This window comes from Polyergus mexicanus, unplaced genomic scaffold (assembly GCF_030449975.1).
Source record: "Polyergus mexicanus isolate NDT 795.1 unplaced genomic scaffold, iyPolMexi1.0 SCAF_26, whole genome shotgun sequence".
Lineage (NCBI taxonomy): Eukaryota > Metazoa > Arthropoda > Insecta > Hymenoptera > Formicidae > Polyergus > Polyergus mexicanus.
Genome location: NW_027223346.1, coordinates 1650167 through 1668609, shown reverse-complemented (window position 1 = coordinate 1668609; position 18443 = coordinate 1650167). Strand labels below are relative to the sequence as shown.

At 34.0% G+C, this 18443-nt stretch overlaps 2 protein-coding genes across 2 annotated transcripts in view; one reads left to right on the top strand and one right to left on the bottom strand.

Moving 5' to 3' along the window:
- LOC138943324 (facilitated trehalose transporter Tret1) overlaps positions 1–1391 on the bottom strand; it is a 33313-nt gene extending 31922 nt beyond the window's left edge. The window contains exon 1 of the mRNA XM_070314054.1: positions 1251–1391. Within this exon, the coding sequence (XP_070170155.1) occupies positions 1251–1253 (3 nt within the window). The 5' untranslated portion in view covers positions 1254–1391. The remainder of the gene's footprint in view (positions 1–1250) is intronic.
- LOC138943327 (RING-box protein 2-like) overlaps positions 1–14647 on the top strand; it is a 56903-nt gene extending 42256 nt beyond the window's left edge. Inside the window, exon 2 of the mRNA XM_070314057.1 lies at positions 13978–14647. Within this exon, the coding sequence (XP_070170158.1) occupies positions 13978–14159 (182 nt within the window). The 3' untranslated portion in view covers positions 14160–14647. The remainder of the gene's footprint in view (positions 1–13977) is intronic.
- Positions 14648–18443: the final 3796 nt, after the last annotated feature.

The window sequence follows — 18443 nt, the reverse complement described above, 5'->3', positions numbered from 1 at the left end:
CGCTATTAGCGAAAGAACGTGTCGCGAGTGGTTTCAACGCTTCAAGAACGGTGATTTTCACGTCGAAGACCGGCATAGCGGTGGAAGGGAGAAGGTTTTCGAAGATGCAGAATTGGAGGCATTACTTAACGAAGACTCGAGTCAAAGTCAAAAAGAATTGGCACGATCATTGGGAGTGACTCAACAAACAATTTCAAAACGCCTCAAAGACATGGGAATGATTTGGGAAAAAAAATTGGCGGAAGCAAAATTGTACACCTAATATTAAGGAATATTAATCTTGGAAAATATTGAAAATTAATAAGGGCATAAACTCTTAATTAAAATTTTCGCCAAGATACTCGAATTGGCTCACGTTTTACCAAAAGATATAAATATGTATTTCATATACGTATAATTTGGAATATTTTGTATATTCGAAGAATGCGTCCGCTAATTTTAATTATTTAAAATATTTCGTTGGTACAAACGCGTGTGAGCGATTCGAAACGTTTGTTCTGGTGACGTTTTATATTAAGAAGGACGAGGACTCTCAAGTGTGAGAGTCAAAGGTCTTCAAACGACACCCGCAACCCCACCAGCTGAACTTGGAACGATTCCATTCAAAGAATACGTCTCGCTTTAATCAATTCTGTATTTATGAATTGTCACATATTACACCGCGAAACATTGCGCATTGAATGCGATATGCTTTATTGAACATTCATTTCGCGATCGAATGGTTGTATTTTATTAACAATAAAATACAATTTTATTAACAATAAAATACAACCGTAGACGGAGCGATTTATCGTATCTCAGATTTATCAAGTCTTCAAATTTGACAATAGCAGAACGTATATATCGTTTAAAGAATTTTAGCATTTAAAACACTTTACAGTACAAGTTTTATCAGAGATTCAGTACTAATTTGTATATTTTTTTTTAATTGGATTTAAAACGTAATTTAATTTAAATTTGTAAATGTATTATAAAATGTGATTCAACTCATTTATAATCCAATTTATCGCGACACAATAAAAGTTTAAATAAAAATACTAAACCGAAAATGTAATTGCATATAAATAATGCAAAACAGGCAATTTTGCATGTAATTACTATTTTTAAAAAGAATCGCTTATTCTGGAAAGTTGGAAAATTATATATGAAACAAATAGATAAGCAGTTATGTGCATATGTAGGTAGTTAGTTATAAGCGTCGCCAAGTTGATATACGCGAATATTTGTCGAGATACTGAGGAAAATCTTACCATTTCTATTTCGAGATAATCAGTTTCAGAGGAAGCGAGACTCGTGTCTCTCAAGGGTCGATATACTGCGGCCGTGAAATTGGAAAAATATCGTGTGAAAAAGTTTCTTGTCAGCCAGGAACGAACATGCACAGTCTATCTCACAATCGTTACTGCCGCGTGCTATGCAAAGCACACTTCTAAAGTAACTATACGACACCTCTCGCAAAAAGCTATTCGTATTCATTCGTTTTTCCATTTGCCATGCGCTTTAAAGCGCGTTTATGTCAGTGTAACGTAATTTGAGTAAAGCGTAAAGTTTTCGAGAGAATTCCAAAATTTTAACTATACTTTGACAAGCGTGTACTATATTTGGATGCATCAAAAACTGTTGCACTTTTGTCTAATGATAATGATTCGTGCGGTATTATAATTTTCGGAAAAATTTGACGTAGATAAGACATGTTATATTTTCCTTATTATTATATTATTTTCTAATTTTTGTGACACAATTTCTATAAAAATTACGCATTATAATAATAAAATAATTATTCTCGTTGTGTGAAAAAAAAAATATTTGATGATTTTTATGAAAAAATTTCTTTAGAAATGAGGCAAACTTTTCGATCAAGTGCGATTTCGCGCCCCTTTAAGAACACGATGGAATATTTTACTCTTTATCTATTTGACGTAGTTAAAGCGAAAATATGTTGCTAATCTTTTCTAACAACTTTAAACGGGGTCTTCTGCCGGTACCTTTCCTATGTTGTTGTCGCGAGGGGCGAAGGTCAAAAATAAGCGCGCACGTGAACTCGGAAATGCATAGAAATATTGTATTTAAAGTTGACATTGATTAAGAGCCACGACATATTTTTTTCTACATTAATCTGATTATCTGTAGATCATTCGAGTAGATCGAATCTTCATTTCTTTGATTTGACGTAAGCAACGCTACGCTTTACGTTTACAAGTGAAAACATTACACACTAACATCTGTCTAATTTATAGCATTTGTAAGTAAAATTTGAATGCAAAATATTAAACTGGTATCTGGATGGAAATTAAGCATGATAAAAATCTTGCGAGCCAAGATTGGAAGAAAATATTGCAGTTCAAGAATTACATATATCAAGCTGCAAAAAAAAAAAAAAAAAAAAAAAGAAGCAATATAAGAACAAATAGAGTTGAAATTTCCATTTTTTGTTTATGATGCAACTAATTGTGAACCGATTTGTTTTTAGCAAACGGTTAATCGAAAGTTTTGGTTCTTGTTACAAGATTAAATAGTATATTCGTTAGTTCGATATAAAATCAAAAATACACAATATGTAACGTAATGCAATCGAAGAAGGAAGAATTTTTTGCGCAAAAGTAAATAAAAAACGTAAAGTAAAAATATTAATACAGTATTTTAAAAAAAAAAGCCTCGTAGGTATCTCTCTAAATATCATAAATTTTACGAAACATGCGTAATGAAACGCAACCTAACATGTGCATATGTATACTTAACAAGTGTATTTTTCATACGCAATTTGTCATTCGTGCGAATGTATTCGCGCATGTATTTACCATCGCCAAGCCATAAAGCGTTAGAACCTCGCCTGCATATTGAGCGGAGTTATTGAACAAACGCAAAACATTATTGAATATGCGCAGTCTGCACGATGTTGAGTAACGTGAATTAGTTGAATATTAATTGCGCATAAACTATTCTCTTTTTATTCTATCTCTCTCTCTCTCTCTCTCTCTCTATTCCTTATCGCGGCGGCGAGACGGTCACATAATGATTGCCATATGATGAGTTTTGATTCATTATTCAAAATATATGACAAAGTAGCACGGCTTTTGACAAGTCGCAGTTGAAAGAGAATAATTCTCTTATTGTGTGTGAGACAAAGTTTCTTCTTCTCTATTGTGAGGAATAAAGTTGGAATTCGTCATGCATATTGTGTCAAACGAACGGTCTCGTATGAAAGAATCTTTCCGTAGAAAATAATTGGTACTCTTTTGTCATCTCTCTTTTTCATTTGCTCGCTGTATATATGATCGCTATCTATTGATAAATAAATTCGCTCCTCATTCTACAATATGCTATGATTATCGCGCATTTTGCTTTAGCAAGTGTGAATTGGGGAAACAATCGTGTAAATATGAATTTCTTTGTATACATAAATGTGTTATTAATTTTTAAAGTTTTCTCGAGGTTCAAAAAAATTTCTTCGAAAACAAAGTACGAAAGAATTCGATTGTATATTCTTAACTTATTTTTCGATGAGAGAAATAACCTTGATTTATATCACGATTCCCCAATTCTCGTATTTTTCAGTTCATTCTTTAGCGAAAGTGACAATTTGACGCAACTTTATTCTTTACATAATTTATTAAGCTTCAATATTAAATATCTTGTTAATGAAGCGTCGAGTTAAAATTATCCTCCTATTCAAAGCCTACTCGATATTAAAATGTTTTAACAAGAGAGATGATTTTTTTTTTTTTCAGATTTAAATATTATTTGTCATTAGTCTAATTATATAATTTTTATACATCTATATTTGATCGTTAGTCTAATAATTGCCGGTACAACTCGCTCAAATAGATCTATATGGTGACGCACGCCGGCGCGCGCTTACCTAGTCTTATCCGCGCGAAGTTACGGTCGCGCGTTATCATTGTGCTAACCGTGAACTTGACCCGTACCGGTTCTGTACCGTTTTACCGGTGAAGAGACCCGGCCGCAGTTTTACGGACGGCTCGCACGTGTCGCTCATGCAATCGAGCACGCATTGGTTCGCGGTCACGTGCCTCTTTTCCTTTTGATTATTTTCCTCCCGCCTCCCGCCTACCCCCCCCCCCCTCGCCTCTTAGTCATTGTATAATATTATGAGCGAATCGCCGTTGATTAGGATTAACCGAGGACTGATGTTTTCGTTAATAGCGAGAAAAAGTAACCCGTCAAAATTTCGGTAAGTCTGCGTGTAAATGACGTAAATGATAGGGATTTCTGAAGCAGAACTAAAATTAGCCTAAGGGAGATGAAATGATTCATCAGCAGTTCATTACGTTTCTAATCGGAATAATAAGAGACTCTCCAGTTGAGACGGTTCTCTTTCAATTTTTTTTGTACGCGTTATGCAATCGATTTCGTAACTCGTAGTAGGATTTACGAGTTGCGAGAATTAAAGCAATTTTTGTCCTCGTTCGTGCCTGGTCGATACTGCGACGAATCGACGAAACAAAGACGATAATTGTATGTCCGCGGAAAAGGTGATACGACTAGATTATTAACGCAATTAAGATCCAATTGGTTGTTTCTATTTTCGGCTTAAGAATTCTGTAGAAATTCTTAAGAGCAATAGCCATTTATGAAATAACGTTTCGTGAATAAATAATCACGCGTTAGATACTGTATTATATATTTTTAGATATTTTTTCGCATTTTCTGTTTCTTATTCCATTCCGATATAACAAAACTCTAAAAGCTTTTTAAAAAAAGATAAAAAAGAGCGCCAAGTACGCGCGTTACTTATGAAAAACTCTTATATATTTATAAAATAATGTTACTTTAAATTAATCTACGTAAAATAGTATTATTTTAAATTATTGAAAATAAAAACTTATAAAAGTATCTTAACAAAAAAGATTGTACAAATGTATCCTACAAAAATAATGATATCAAAAAATTGCGTCAATTGAAAATAAACAATTATCCCGGTATAATAAAATTAAATTGGCTATTCTGATAATAACGATTTGAATATGACGATCTTTCAAGAATTCCCGTTTCTTTTCTTTTTTTGGGGGGGGGGGGGGGGAGGATATAGGTCATGTTCCGAAATTCACTGCCAATACTGGAAATCTATAATTCACGTAACGTATTAGGTGTACAACTTTGCTTCCGCCGTTTTTTTCCCGAAATTCCAGGCTTTATTGTAAAAAACTGGTTATACATTTATGATTCAAAGTATTGTCCACTCCCAATGATCGTGCCAATTCTTTTTGACTTTGACTCGAGTCTTCATTAAGTAATGCCTCCAATTCTGCATCTTCGAAAACCTTCTCCCTTCCACCGCTATGCCGGTCTTCGACGTGAAAATCACCGTTCTTGAAGCGTTGAAACCACTCGCGACACGTTCTTTCGCTAATAGCGGCTTCACCATAAGTATTTGAGAGCATTCGATGAGTCTCAGCCGCAGATTTCTTCATATTGAAGCAGAAAATTAAAACCTCCCGCAAATGACGAGAATTTGGCTCGTAAACTGACATTTTCAATCGAGAATAACTTTATGACGCGGACACAAATCGACTAATGTTTCTATGGGGTTATGTTGACAGATGCCCAAGTTTATCGCATGACGTCTACGATCTATTTATTTCGACCACTACTTACCGCTAAAGCCGTCTATAGGAAAACGGCGGAAGCAAAGTTGTACACCTAATATATTATAGATTTCTAGTACTCTCTTTCTCTCTCTAGCAGGAAATTGGGAATATGGCCACGGTATTCACAAATAGTCGTATTGAAGAAACATATGATTTGCAAATGAAGTTTCCACGTTTCTCGAATCGATCATTGATCAATATCGATCAATCATTTCATAGTTGGACTGCGTGAGCGCGATCTTATCGCTTAAAAGGCTAATCTGACTCTCGGTGAATCTATTAATAGCCCAAGGCAATTAATTAAGGAGCCAAACCAGGAGTCTCAATGCTTCTCTTGAACGTTCGGACAATATCACACGCAACGCTCTCACGCGATCTGTATATAAGTATTGCCATTCCGTAATTGCGTAGTTAGATTACACGCGTATTTCTCTGTAACTGGAATACCCCATCGCATTCGTTTCAATGAGTTATTCTAAGAGAGAAGCCGTTTTCGATTTATATCTCAATCTCGAATCTATTTCCGATCGTCCGCGAACGAAACACCCATCATCGCCGTAAAAATATTACGCTCCTTCCGTGAGAAATGCATCGGTCTATCAATGCACGTAACAAAGTACGCGCGTTTATTTTCATTTTGCGCGTTGGAGAATTTATTTTCTCTTGAACCTGAAAACATCGGTGAGTTGGCGATAACGCGACTACACTCTTCCCGAGAATCGTTTGTGATAACATAGTTCAACAAACAAACAATACACAATCATTTCCCGTAGTTTTTTTTTTTTTTTTTTTTTTACGCTAAATAGTAAATTTTAAATTGCTCCATCGCGTCATAATTTGAAGAAACTGTGTGATCAAAGTTGTAAAAATGAGCTATAATATTTTTAGTATATTTTTTTTCATGCTATAACCACGGTATGTAACGTATTAAAGAAATTCTGTTGTAATCCAAATTATCAGAATCAAGATGGTCACTCTTCTTTTCTCGTATTCGGAAAAATGTATTTTTCGTCGAACTGTGTAATTGAATATGTCGTATTGTAAATAATAACGTATCCCATCAAAAGATTTTCGCGCGACACGTATTCGCGATTCAGTCTTTGACATTGAAATATCAGACCGTAATTTGTTCGACCATCATCTCACCAGTAATAATGTCATGCGGATTAAAGGATCACGCAACAATGAGCGCTTAATGAACGGAATCATACAACAATGTTGTGTCGCGAGTGGCACTGCAACTAACAATTTTATTATCATATTATATATATAATTGATGTGGGAAAATACCATATATATAATTTCAATATTGAACGTATGCGACATTAAACTCTGGATTTCTACAATTGTTAATCATCATGAATTGACTACAATTATTAAATGCTGACGTAACGTCCGTGAATACATGTTAATCGAATGTGCATGCAAAATATTTTGTTTCTTCCATGAACTCTGTAATTTGGACTTTCTCCGTGTAATACTAGCTTACGTGACATTTTACTAAGAAAGATAGAGGCAGAAAGAGTGTATATACGATAAAGTATCTTGTGTGATATTGTCAGTAATTTCGCATCTTAACAATTTATTGCACACGAATTGTTTGACAAGATTATATAAGAGTTAAGAGGCCTCGCACACGAATATATCCAAAAGAATTGTTGATAAAACGAAACGCGCCATATATGCAACCTGATTTAATGAAAATATATTGGCACGCGTTACGTCATACGTGTAACGCGATTGAAATAGATTATTCATCATGACGCAACACGCTACTTACGAAGTGACAGCAACACAATGTAAGATTTAATAATATTGATAAGCATGGAAAATTTTCCACACTAGGGTACATACATTATTTGATGTAACAAGATAAAAAACTATATAAGATCTCTTAACTACAATGTAATTGTCAGAAGTAACGTGATTGTACGAAATCTCAAGAATGTATATCCTTTTTGGAGTCGGTTCGCTCTTTCTTTAATTTTAAAATTTAATTGGAATAATATAAAGTATATGAAATTATATTATACTCGATATATTTTTAAAATTCTATAATGCTAAGCCTTAAAATAAATATTATAATATCTAAAAAATATTTCTGGAATCTAGTCAGTTTTTTTTTTTTTTTAATCAAAAGAATCATGGATTCCAGTTGGGAAATTTATAAAGATATGTATCAGGGGTGTTAAATAAAATGCGAATTTTCACATCAGTTTTTGTTTCGAAAATTCTAAATCGAAATGGGATTTCTTCTTGGCATCAATACGATATATCTATTACGTGGACATTTTAATCGAAATCTATACTGTATCTGGAAAATTTTGAAAATTTTCTATGCTGTATTAGAAAGAATCTCTCTGTGAAAAAATCTGTAGATTCGTCGATCGAATCCCGGTGATTTGAAAAATTAGATAGGACGAGTTCGAAATATTCAGATAAATCATTTTAAAGGGCATCTCTCTTAATAGTTCGATACAATTTGAAAAGCTACGAAAAATCACAACTGTCTTTGTAGAATTTTCTCTGACATCGACAAATCGTTTGTCAAGATTGGAATCTTCTATTTCAACACCTTCCTATCGTGCAGTTTAATTTTAAAATTTAATTGGAATAATATAAAGTATATGAAATTATATTACACTCGATATATTTTTAAAATTCTAATGCTAAGTCTCAAAATAAATATTACAATATCTAAGAAATATTTCTGGAATCTAGTCAGTTTTTTTTTATCAAAAGAATCATGGATTCCAGTTGGGAAATTTATAAAGATATGTATCAGGGGTGTTAAATAAAATGCGAATTTTCACATCAGTTTTTGTTTCGAAAATTCTAAATCGAAATGGGATTTCTTCTTGGCATCAATACGATATATCTATTACGTGGACATTTTAATCGAAATCTATACTGTATCTGGAAAATTTTGAAAATTTTCTATGCTGTATTAGAAAGAATCTCTCTGTGAAAAAATCTGTAGATTCGTCGATCGAATCCCGGTGATTTGAAAAATTAGATAGGACGAGTTCGAAATATTCAGATAAATCATTTTAAAGGGCATCTCTCTTAATAGTTCGATACAATTTGAAAAGCTACGAAAAATCACAACTGTCTTTGTAGAATTTTCTCTGACATCGACAAATCGTTTGTCAAGATTGGAATCTTCTATTTCAACACCTTCCTATCGTGCAGTTTAATTTTAAAATTTAATTGGAATAATATAAAGTATATGAAATTATATTACACTCGATATATTTTTAAAATTCTAATGCTAAGTCTCAAAATAAATATTACAATATCTAAGAAATATTTCTGGAATCTAGTCAGTTTTTTTTTATCAAAAGAATCATGGATTCCAGTTGGGAAATTTATAAAGATATGTATCAAGGGTGTTAAATAAAATGCGAATTTTCACATCAGTTTTTGTTTCGAAAATTCTAAATCGAAATGGGATTTCTTCTTGGCATCAATACGATATATCTATTACGTGGACATTTTAATTTTGAAAATTTTGAAAATTTTCTATGCTGTATTAGAAAGAATCTGTAGATTCGTCGATCGAATCCCGGTGATTTGAAAAATTAGATAGAACGAGTTCGAAATATTCAGATAAATCATTTTAAAGGGCATCTCTCTTAATAGTTCGATACAATTTGAAAAGCTACGAAAAATCACAACTGTCTTTGTAGAATTTTCTCTGACATCGACAAATCGTTTGTCAAGATTGAAATCGTCTATTTCAACACCTTCCTCTCGTGCAGTTTACTCTATCTAAAATCTCAGAACACGCATCCGCGTAAGAGATTTTATCTAAAAATCTTAAGGTGGATATACACTTAGCGAACGAACAGCGAATGCGAACGGAACGTTTGATTCGCATTCGACTCGATTCCCTCATGAGGCGATACATCAAAGACAATTCGTGCGAGAAAGACGTTCAAGACGTTTCACAAGACATTCGCGGTTCGTTCGGCGTTCGTTCGTAAATGTAAACCCACCTTAACACGCGACAAAATTCTTCTGGAATCAAGAACGATCGCTTATCGCGGTGATCGTCCTCGTCGCGATGACGGCATCTTCGTTGTCGCACTTAATTGGCCCAATGGCTTGGCTGGATCCGGGGGCACGTCCAAGACATGCTTGCCCCGATCCCCCAGAGGGGGTCAACGAGAAACTGACACCCATCGCCCTTCTCTCTTGCACTCCCCTCCCCTCGAACAGAAGGTTCTGTCGACGCATCGTCGATTAATTCCCGACGATGCGTCGACAGACGGCTAGATAACGACGGAAATTTCTTCCTCGTCAATCGACGTTTTGATTGAGTCGTATCGATGTAAGTGCGCTGCCGGGATATGCTCGGCACGGACGCAAGCGCCAAGTTAGAGGCAGGTCGTGGTTTTTTCCTTTCTTCAAAGGAATTCCTTTTTTTTTTTTTTTCATTTTCTCTTGTCACTTTTTTTTTTTTTTTTTTAACAGGTAATTTTTCGATGTATATTTTTACGGTGAATATTTTTACAATCGAATAATTCGTGAAGATAAAAAGAACGGCGCTAGTTTTGGTATACAAAAAACAATGATAGAAAAATGGTAAAAAAAAAAATTCATATTAAGATTGATATAACAGACATTGTCAAACTGCGTACGTATTCGCATGCGTTAAAAATTGACGAATGTTAGAGATCTGGAAGAGAGAAGGAGACGGCCTATGATCTGTTTCGTTTATCATTAACGCGAGGTGTTCAGAGAACGATGAGTTCCTTTATACATTGAACGCATGCGACGTATGTCAGATGGTTAATAATCATGCGTGATAATTATGCAGTCGGATTCGTTGATAAGCCCATGGAATTCTACTGGACACTTATACAGTCGCGTGAACAGCGTCAAGCGATATTTAATATCCGCTTTGGCGGCAAGTATGGCAGGAGAGACACGGTTTATATTCGCCATGCGAGCGGTAGAGCGAGAAAAAACTCAAAATATTCGCAGTTTACATATATAATATATACCATAATTATATCTCTCTGAAAATATATATATTAATTCGACTCTATTCTTGTCTCCCCTTTTGTTTATGCGATAACGCTCTTCTTTGCGCGCGAGCTTTAATATCTATCTTTAAATTTTGTGATTCTTTAATTTGTATTTTCAACGAGATAATTTAGATAAAATATATATAGCAAAATTGAATACACACATAATTAATTTTAACATCGTATGAAATAATATGTTTGTTAAATATGAATCTGTTTCATGTACAAAAAACTATTTTAATAATATTAATATTACAGTACATTCTAATAATTGATGTTAAAAAAAAAAAAAAAAAAAAAAATGTTACGATTTCATAGATATACCAAAATAAAATTTCGCGATATCTGTTATAAGCGGAAAACGAAATTTGTTTTTTTTTTTTTTTTTTTTTTTTATAATTTTACTAAATATAATGACAATAATTGTTGGAATAATTCATTCTGCCAAGATAAAATGTGGATTTTGCATCCACACGAGAAAAAACAAAATTGATCGAACAGATTGTCGAGATTCGTTCTATCTCGAATCTGTTATAAATTTACTCGTACGATATAACGATTTAATTTTTAATTAATAATTTTATTACAACTATAAAAGTATAATCGTAATATTAATTTCAAAAAGTAATTCTTTGCATCTATCGTTTTCATGCAACTTGATCACGATTTTTTTATAGATTCGAAAAAGTAAGAATTATGGATCTATAATTTTATAGATCGATGCATTTATGGATTTATAAATATAGTAAATTTTCATTAATGTAGAGTATCTTTCTCTCTCTCTCTCTCTCTCTCTCTCTCTCTCTCTCTCTCTCTCTCTCTCTCTCTCTCTCTCTCTCTCTCTCTCTCTCTCTCTTTCTATTTATCTCTATCAACTTATTATTATATTGCATTCTATAAGAACCTGAAATGAATCGAGAGAATTATCAGAGTTATCTACAATAATATTTATCACAGAATTATTTAAATTTCTGTAATATTAGGTGTACAACTTTGCTTCCGCCGTTTTCCTATAGATGGCTTTAGCGGTAAGTAGCGGTCGAAACAAATAGATCGTAGACGTCATGCGATAAACTTGGGCATCTGTCAACATAACCCCATAGAAACATTAGTCGATTTGTGTCTGCTCATAAAGTTATTCTCGATTGAAAATGTCAGTTTACGAGCCAAATTCTCGTCATTTGCGGGAGGTTTTAATTTTCTGCTTCAATATGAAGAGATCTGCAGCTGAGCTCATCGAATGCTCTCAAATACTTATGGTGAAGCCGGTATTAGCGAAAGAACGTATCGTGAGTGGTTTCAACGCTTCAAGAACGGTGATTTTCACGTCGAAGACCGGCGTAGCGGTGGAAGGGAGAAGGTTTTCGAAGATGCAGAATTGGAGGCATTACTTAATGAAGACTCGAGTCAAAGTCAAAAAGAATTGGCACGATCATTGGGAGTGGACAATACTTTGAATCATAAATGTATAACCAGTTTTTTACAATAAAGCCTCGAATTTCGGTGAAAAAACGGCGGAAGCAAAGTTGTACACCTAATATTATTACAGAATTATCTACAATAATATTTATTTTATATAGAATTATCTAATGTTTATTTAGTATTAAAAGCATGTGAAACGTGAAACGCCGATAAGTTGTGAACAGAAATAGCAGAGAACACTGCGTTGCTTTATTTATCTCTCATTATAATATATATATATATGTTCTCTGCTATTTCCGTTCACAACTTATCGGCGTTTCACGTTTCGCATTGCGTCTGTTTATCCGTACGCGTTTATACATATTTAACGTGTCGAATAATCAACACAGATAGGGAGCTAGAAATAAATTTTTCGTGATCACGAAGCGTATAATACATTTTTTGTACGATTGGCTGACGTACAAAAAGATTGACAATCGCCTCGTGCACGTGTAATCGTCTTCTCGACGCCCGTCTTACGCGACTCGCACGTCCCTTTAATTCTAAAGATTTCCATGAGAGGAATCTCTTCCCCATGTATGTTTTCTCCAGTATTCTTCCCTCTCTGCCCCCCCCCCCTCCTTCCCTCTTCCCCCGTTCGTCGCGGAATGTCTGGCTTGTGCGCGATTATGCTGCGCTTTCGCTAAGCGAGCACGTTTACATCTCGCGGAAATGATTTTGATAAGGGATGAACGTGACACCGACAGGCGAAACACGTAGACGTAATAAAGTCAAATCACGGGGATCGGCACGTAATTATCCAACGGCCGCAAATCCGAATGCGTTTGCGTACCTGTTCTTTTATTTTGTTTCGTGTAGGATGGCCTTTACACTTTTATTTTCACGATGGAAAGAAAGGAATTTCTTAAAAGAGACGCGCGTGTAAAATATTGTACACGTGCAAATGCGAGTAATAAGATAGTCTTGTTTTCTTCTGAAATTTCAAACATCTCTCCATCTATATATTCGTGACAGAATATGCTTTCGTGTAAAAAATGAAGAGATGATACTCTTTTCGAGAGGGGGGGGGGGGGGAGAGAGGAGAATAAAAATATACATGGCCTAAATCGCTACTTAGATTATGTATATCGGATTGCGCGACCTGATTCTAACGGGCATATATTTTATGGTTTTTTATGCTAAAAATTTTTCTCCCCTTAATTATTAATCACGCACTGCGAATATCAGGTACCCTCATGCGCGCGTCATTAATCGTCCTATACGTATTTATTCTATATATCATTCTTAAATGTCAAATGAAGTTTAAGGATGAATTTCGAGAATTATTCAATATTATTCGTTGTTCGGACAGTTATGTTTCCGCAATTTTATTATTTTATTGTAATTTTAACATTATCAAATGATTCTGTCTGAATTATGATTTTTTTTAACAATGGCAAAACTAATTTTTCCTTAATAAAGCGATCTCTTCCCGCTTATTAAAAATTTTAAATTCTAACAATTATACTATTTGCGAATTTGATAGCCAAACTATAGCAATCTGTAGGCTTCTATATATCTTGCTGCTCTTGGAAAGTTTTCTGGTATTTTTCCTACGGAATTTATATGAGACGAAAATATAAAGAAAAATAAAATACAAGGAGCAACTTTCCTTTCGGAATAAAAAGAAATATAAATAAACGAAAAAAGATTTTTAAATGTATATATAACTTAATATATATTTAAATCTTTTAAGAGATATAAATATCGAATATATGGAAATATAAAGTCGTGAAAGATAAAAGACAGAGAAACGAAACTTCCGTCTTTTTTTTCGCCGACAGAAAAAAAAACTTTTACACCGAGAGATCACATTGAACTTTCCTATCCTATACGCGAACGCTAATCGTCACTATCTATTCTTCGATTTTCAGACGCCTGTCTGCGATGCCAGGCGGAGAGCAAGAAGGAGGTTTACGGCCGACAGGACTGCGTGGTCGTCTGGGGCGAGTGCAACCACTCGTTTCACTATTGCTGCATGTCGCTCTGGGTCAAACAAAACAATCGTTGCCCGCTGTGCCAGCAAGAGTGGTCTATCCAACGAATGGGGAAGTAATCCTCACGGCGGGATCTCGCGTTCACGATTATCCTACTGTCATCGGTTGTCGTCGTCATCGAGAAACTGCACATTCTATATCGGTCTTGGATTCGTTTCGATACTTTAAAAGCGTTCGAAGGGACACCGAAGTCCCGACGATATACAGACGATATATGAGAGACGTCAGTTGACGTCATATTTTATACAGACAGGAATATTATTTTATATTAATACACATATATAAAAGAATGATTAATAATTTGTATGGAAAATAAGTAATTGTTTTTGAAAAATTGTAGATTATATATGAAAAAGCTGTATATTATAAAAAGGGCACTGTTTTCTTTATCTCTATTTAATTTATGCAATTAGTTATGACAAATAATTATCAAATAATAGTTACCAAATAATAATTATAAACTATAAAATTTATTACGTTTATGTATTAACGAATAGGCTTTTGGAAAAGCCTTATTCAAAATTCTTTCTGGTTAATAAAATATAAAACTGTGCATTTGAAAATCATTTAGAATAGCTTTAAATTCTGAATAAAAATTTAAAAAATATTTAAATTAATAAAAGTGATACAAAGTATTCTTACTCTCGTTCAGATTTTTGTCTCGTGCAATCTACTTATATTCTTTTTGCATGATTAATATAGAAGGCAATTAAACGCAGAGAATATAACAAAAGAAAAATTTTTCATCATATCAACGTTTAGTATTGCTGAGAGAAATTAAAAAATTGTACATAATTAATGATAATTAAAATATCAGAATAATTAATTAATAGATCTTGTTTTATTTTAATATATATAAATTCGTATATAATTTAATTTTGAAAATTTTATACCTTACAAATTGTATAAAGGCGGTTTTCATATAGTGCAAAATTGTCTGGAAGACAGAGATGTGATACTTATCGATCGCGAAATATTCGGAAGTATTACAAATATTTGAAGATTGCGTGACGTGATGGATCAAAGATTATCTCCGAGTGTCGAAGTACAAAGTACGCGATTTCAATATTAAAGATCAACGTAATTATCTCGAGATTACATTTATCAAACATTACGTGTCTAAGATATTTGTATCTTGTAGGCAAATTAATGAAAAAGGCGAACTGTATTATTATCGAGACGGATGCTAATATCGATTTATTCTAAACACGCAATTAGATTTAAGTTTCCACGAGAATCAAGATTTCATCAAAGCGCTTATCGATATTGATGAATTTATGATATTAGTTTTTCGAACTAATTCCCTTGTCCCATTCTTCCTCTCCTCCCCGCAATAAGAATTAAAATGCAGGAAAGATTAATTAAATTATGAGTAAAAGATATGACAAGTCTTGATAAGTAATTTGTTAATTGATAATTAATGACATCTCTTTGCAAACGTTTGAAAAATACACTAATGGCATTTGTGTGTTGTCTTCACTAGCTTCAAGATATATATCTAATTTAATTTTTCAAGGTATATATTCTTTGTTATTAGATTCAAATAGTTGAAAGTTCAAAATGAGAATTTATTAAAGATTTTCCATATTATATATTCCATATATTATTCTACATTTTGTCTTATCGTATTCGTAAACTTTCCTACAAGAAGTAGAAGGAAAATATTTATAAAGCATAAAAAAGCTTTAAAAGCTATATCTTGTAAACATGTACATTATTACTGATTTTTCGATGAAATCTTATTGCCATCATTAACGAGACGGAGGAACAAAGTATGAGTGTTTTCACTGAAGATCAATAAAATACTCACTTCGATGAAATCTTACGACGCTACTTTAAATCAGTGACATTTTCATTGATTCAGTTTAAGATAGTAGAGTTCTAATTGAATTAACGATAGCGAAGGCTTGCTAAGTGCGCGGCTTTTCAATTTATGGGATCAACCATAGAAGAGAACAGTGATCGTTTATATTAACCAGCGTATTGTACTAACTAGACATCCTTGACGACGCAATTTATCGTTGATTTTATCTGATAATAAAAATTTATGGTTCCGGCGACGAAGCGCTAACGTCTCTTGATAGAAAGCAACGGGGGTCAACAAGCTAGAAGCACCATTACGACCTCCCTTTTCATTTCAATTCCGAATGTCGATTCCGAATCGATTCTTGCGTGTCTCACAATTGCCTGGTTAGAGATTCTTTAGACCGTAGATTTATGTTGACTATGTGAATTACTTCACCATAAAATAGCCATAAAAGATATTTTATTACTTTGAATAATGCTTGAAAAGATATGTTCATGTTACAATACATCTTACTTGTTTCGAAATTTCTATATTTACATATGCAAATTGAGATTATATATCTCAAAAAGAAAAAAATAATACTTCCGCATAAGAGCTATATGTATATAGTACATATAGTTTCAATGATAATAAGCTGTAGATAATAAAATGTAATTATTTCGATTTTTTCTTTGATTACAATGTAAAGAATTTGAAATTAGATTGATTTTCGAAGGCGCATTCTTTAAATATCCTTTTCAAATGTTGTTTTTGTGGACCGTAACTAAAAGTTCAGCGTCACTATTTATCTCAATATTTACCTCTCTATTCCATATTCTAATTTTTTATTCTTTTTAAAAAACTTTGTTGTAATTTCTTCCACTTTGATACATAGTAGGATATGATTCATCTTACGCTGCTCCGCGTGAAATGAATTTCGCTTAATCTTGAAATCGAATGCAATAATATCTTGAAATCTTTTTGCTATCGCGTGATACTTTTGTTTTTATTCTGCGAAAGCTGAGACATCAGCACGAAGAAGTCCGCGTGCGAGATGACATGTCGTCCGCCTATTTTCTTTTTTTTTTTTCTCATAACCGAATTTATTAATCGCGCGAACAAAAAATCTCGCAAAGCGAATGCCAAAATCTGCACGTGAGTCCTTCTTCTTCTCCTCTGCAATTTTTTATATTCCAACTAAATTTAGATTTGAACTTCACATACTGTGATACGTATAGCTGATGTAATCTTCCAAGAAACGATAGTAAAATAAGCGACGTGCCGTATGCATGTGTATGTGTGTGTGTGTGTGTGTGTGTGTGTGTGTGTGTGTGTGTGTGTGTGTGTACGGGCGCCGTCTTGCCTTTCTGCGACGTGATTGGTCCAGCCCCCGGACGAGCCCCCACACGACACACATCACGCGAGTGACGATGACCTTCAAACGATGCCGCCGCGAATAGCGTTACGTGCGACATAACGCGCACGAGTCGATTAGCGTGTTGCACAAGAATAATTTTTGTGCCGATAAATCAAATTTTTAACGCTTACTCACTCGGAGGCACGTACAGGTACAGTCGGAGTAAGCAAAGTCACCCGTATATAATGAATTTTTTTTTTTAATAAAAAGAGATAACGGGAAATAATTTCCAATCTTCGTTATTAAAATCCCATCTCGTAAAAACAGCTGATGAAGTTATTAAATCAAGATATAAACTAAATTTATCCACGCACGACGCACTATCGGGTCCGTTCGTACTCATAATAGATAGATATTCAAGATTTTATGCGTTCCTGTTAGATTGCTCGTAACTCCTTCCCCTCAAAATGATTAAGTTTAGTTATGATGAAAAACAAACATGTATAAAGACAAAGCGATGCTTAAATTGTATTTTGGAACACAAGATATTCATGGAATATTTCTTTGTCTGGCGACGTCACTCGAGCAGAATTCCTTTTAATTAAAAATATTCTGTTGAACCTCCGAACATTTTTTGAGCGCGAAAAATCTACATTTATTCCTAAAGACACATATTATAACCGAACGTGTATATGCAACATTGTTACCCGTGAACAATACTGGAGAACAGGCGTTTCGTGATTCCGTTGCAGCGTGCGAGCAGGCCGGTTCGAAGCGATTTTCTCGATAAAGTGACTGCAAAAGTTGGAGGCGCGATTACGCTACTTATATATTTTTTTTCCGAAGCTCGCCGTTTTCTTCTCGTATCCGAGGAAATAAGGATTAAGTATCATTGTACGGGGGAATACGTATCGATTTACATCTTACATAAAACCTCCCGTATATTATGCCCGTCCATTATTGATGTTTTTCTTCTTCCGGAGAATCCAAGGTTGCTTATGCAAGCGACAAACAGTTCGATCGATCCGGGTCGATATCGTCGCTGACGCGATATACTTTAATCACGATTCATCTATAGTCGTCACGCGACGAAAGGGTCAGGAATGTGTAACATCATCGAGACGCCTTTTGAGTAGATATACACTTGATCTCGTGTCTCCGAGTTTATCAACTTTTAGCTAGTTCTTTAGCCAATTGAGT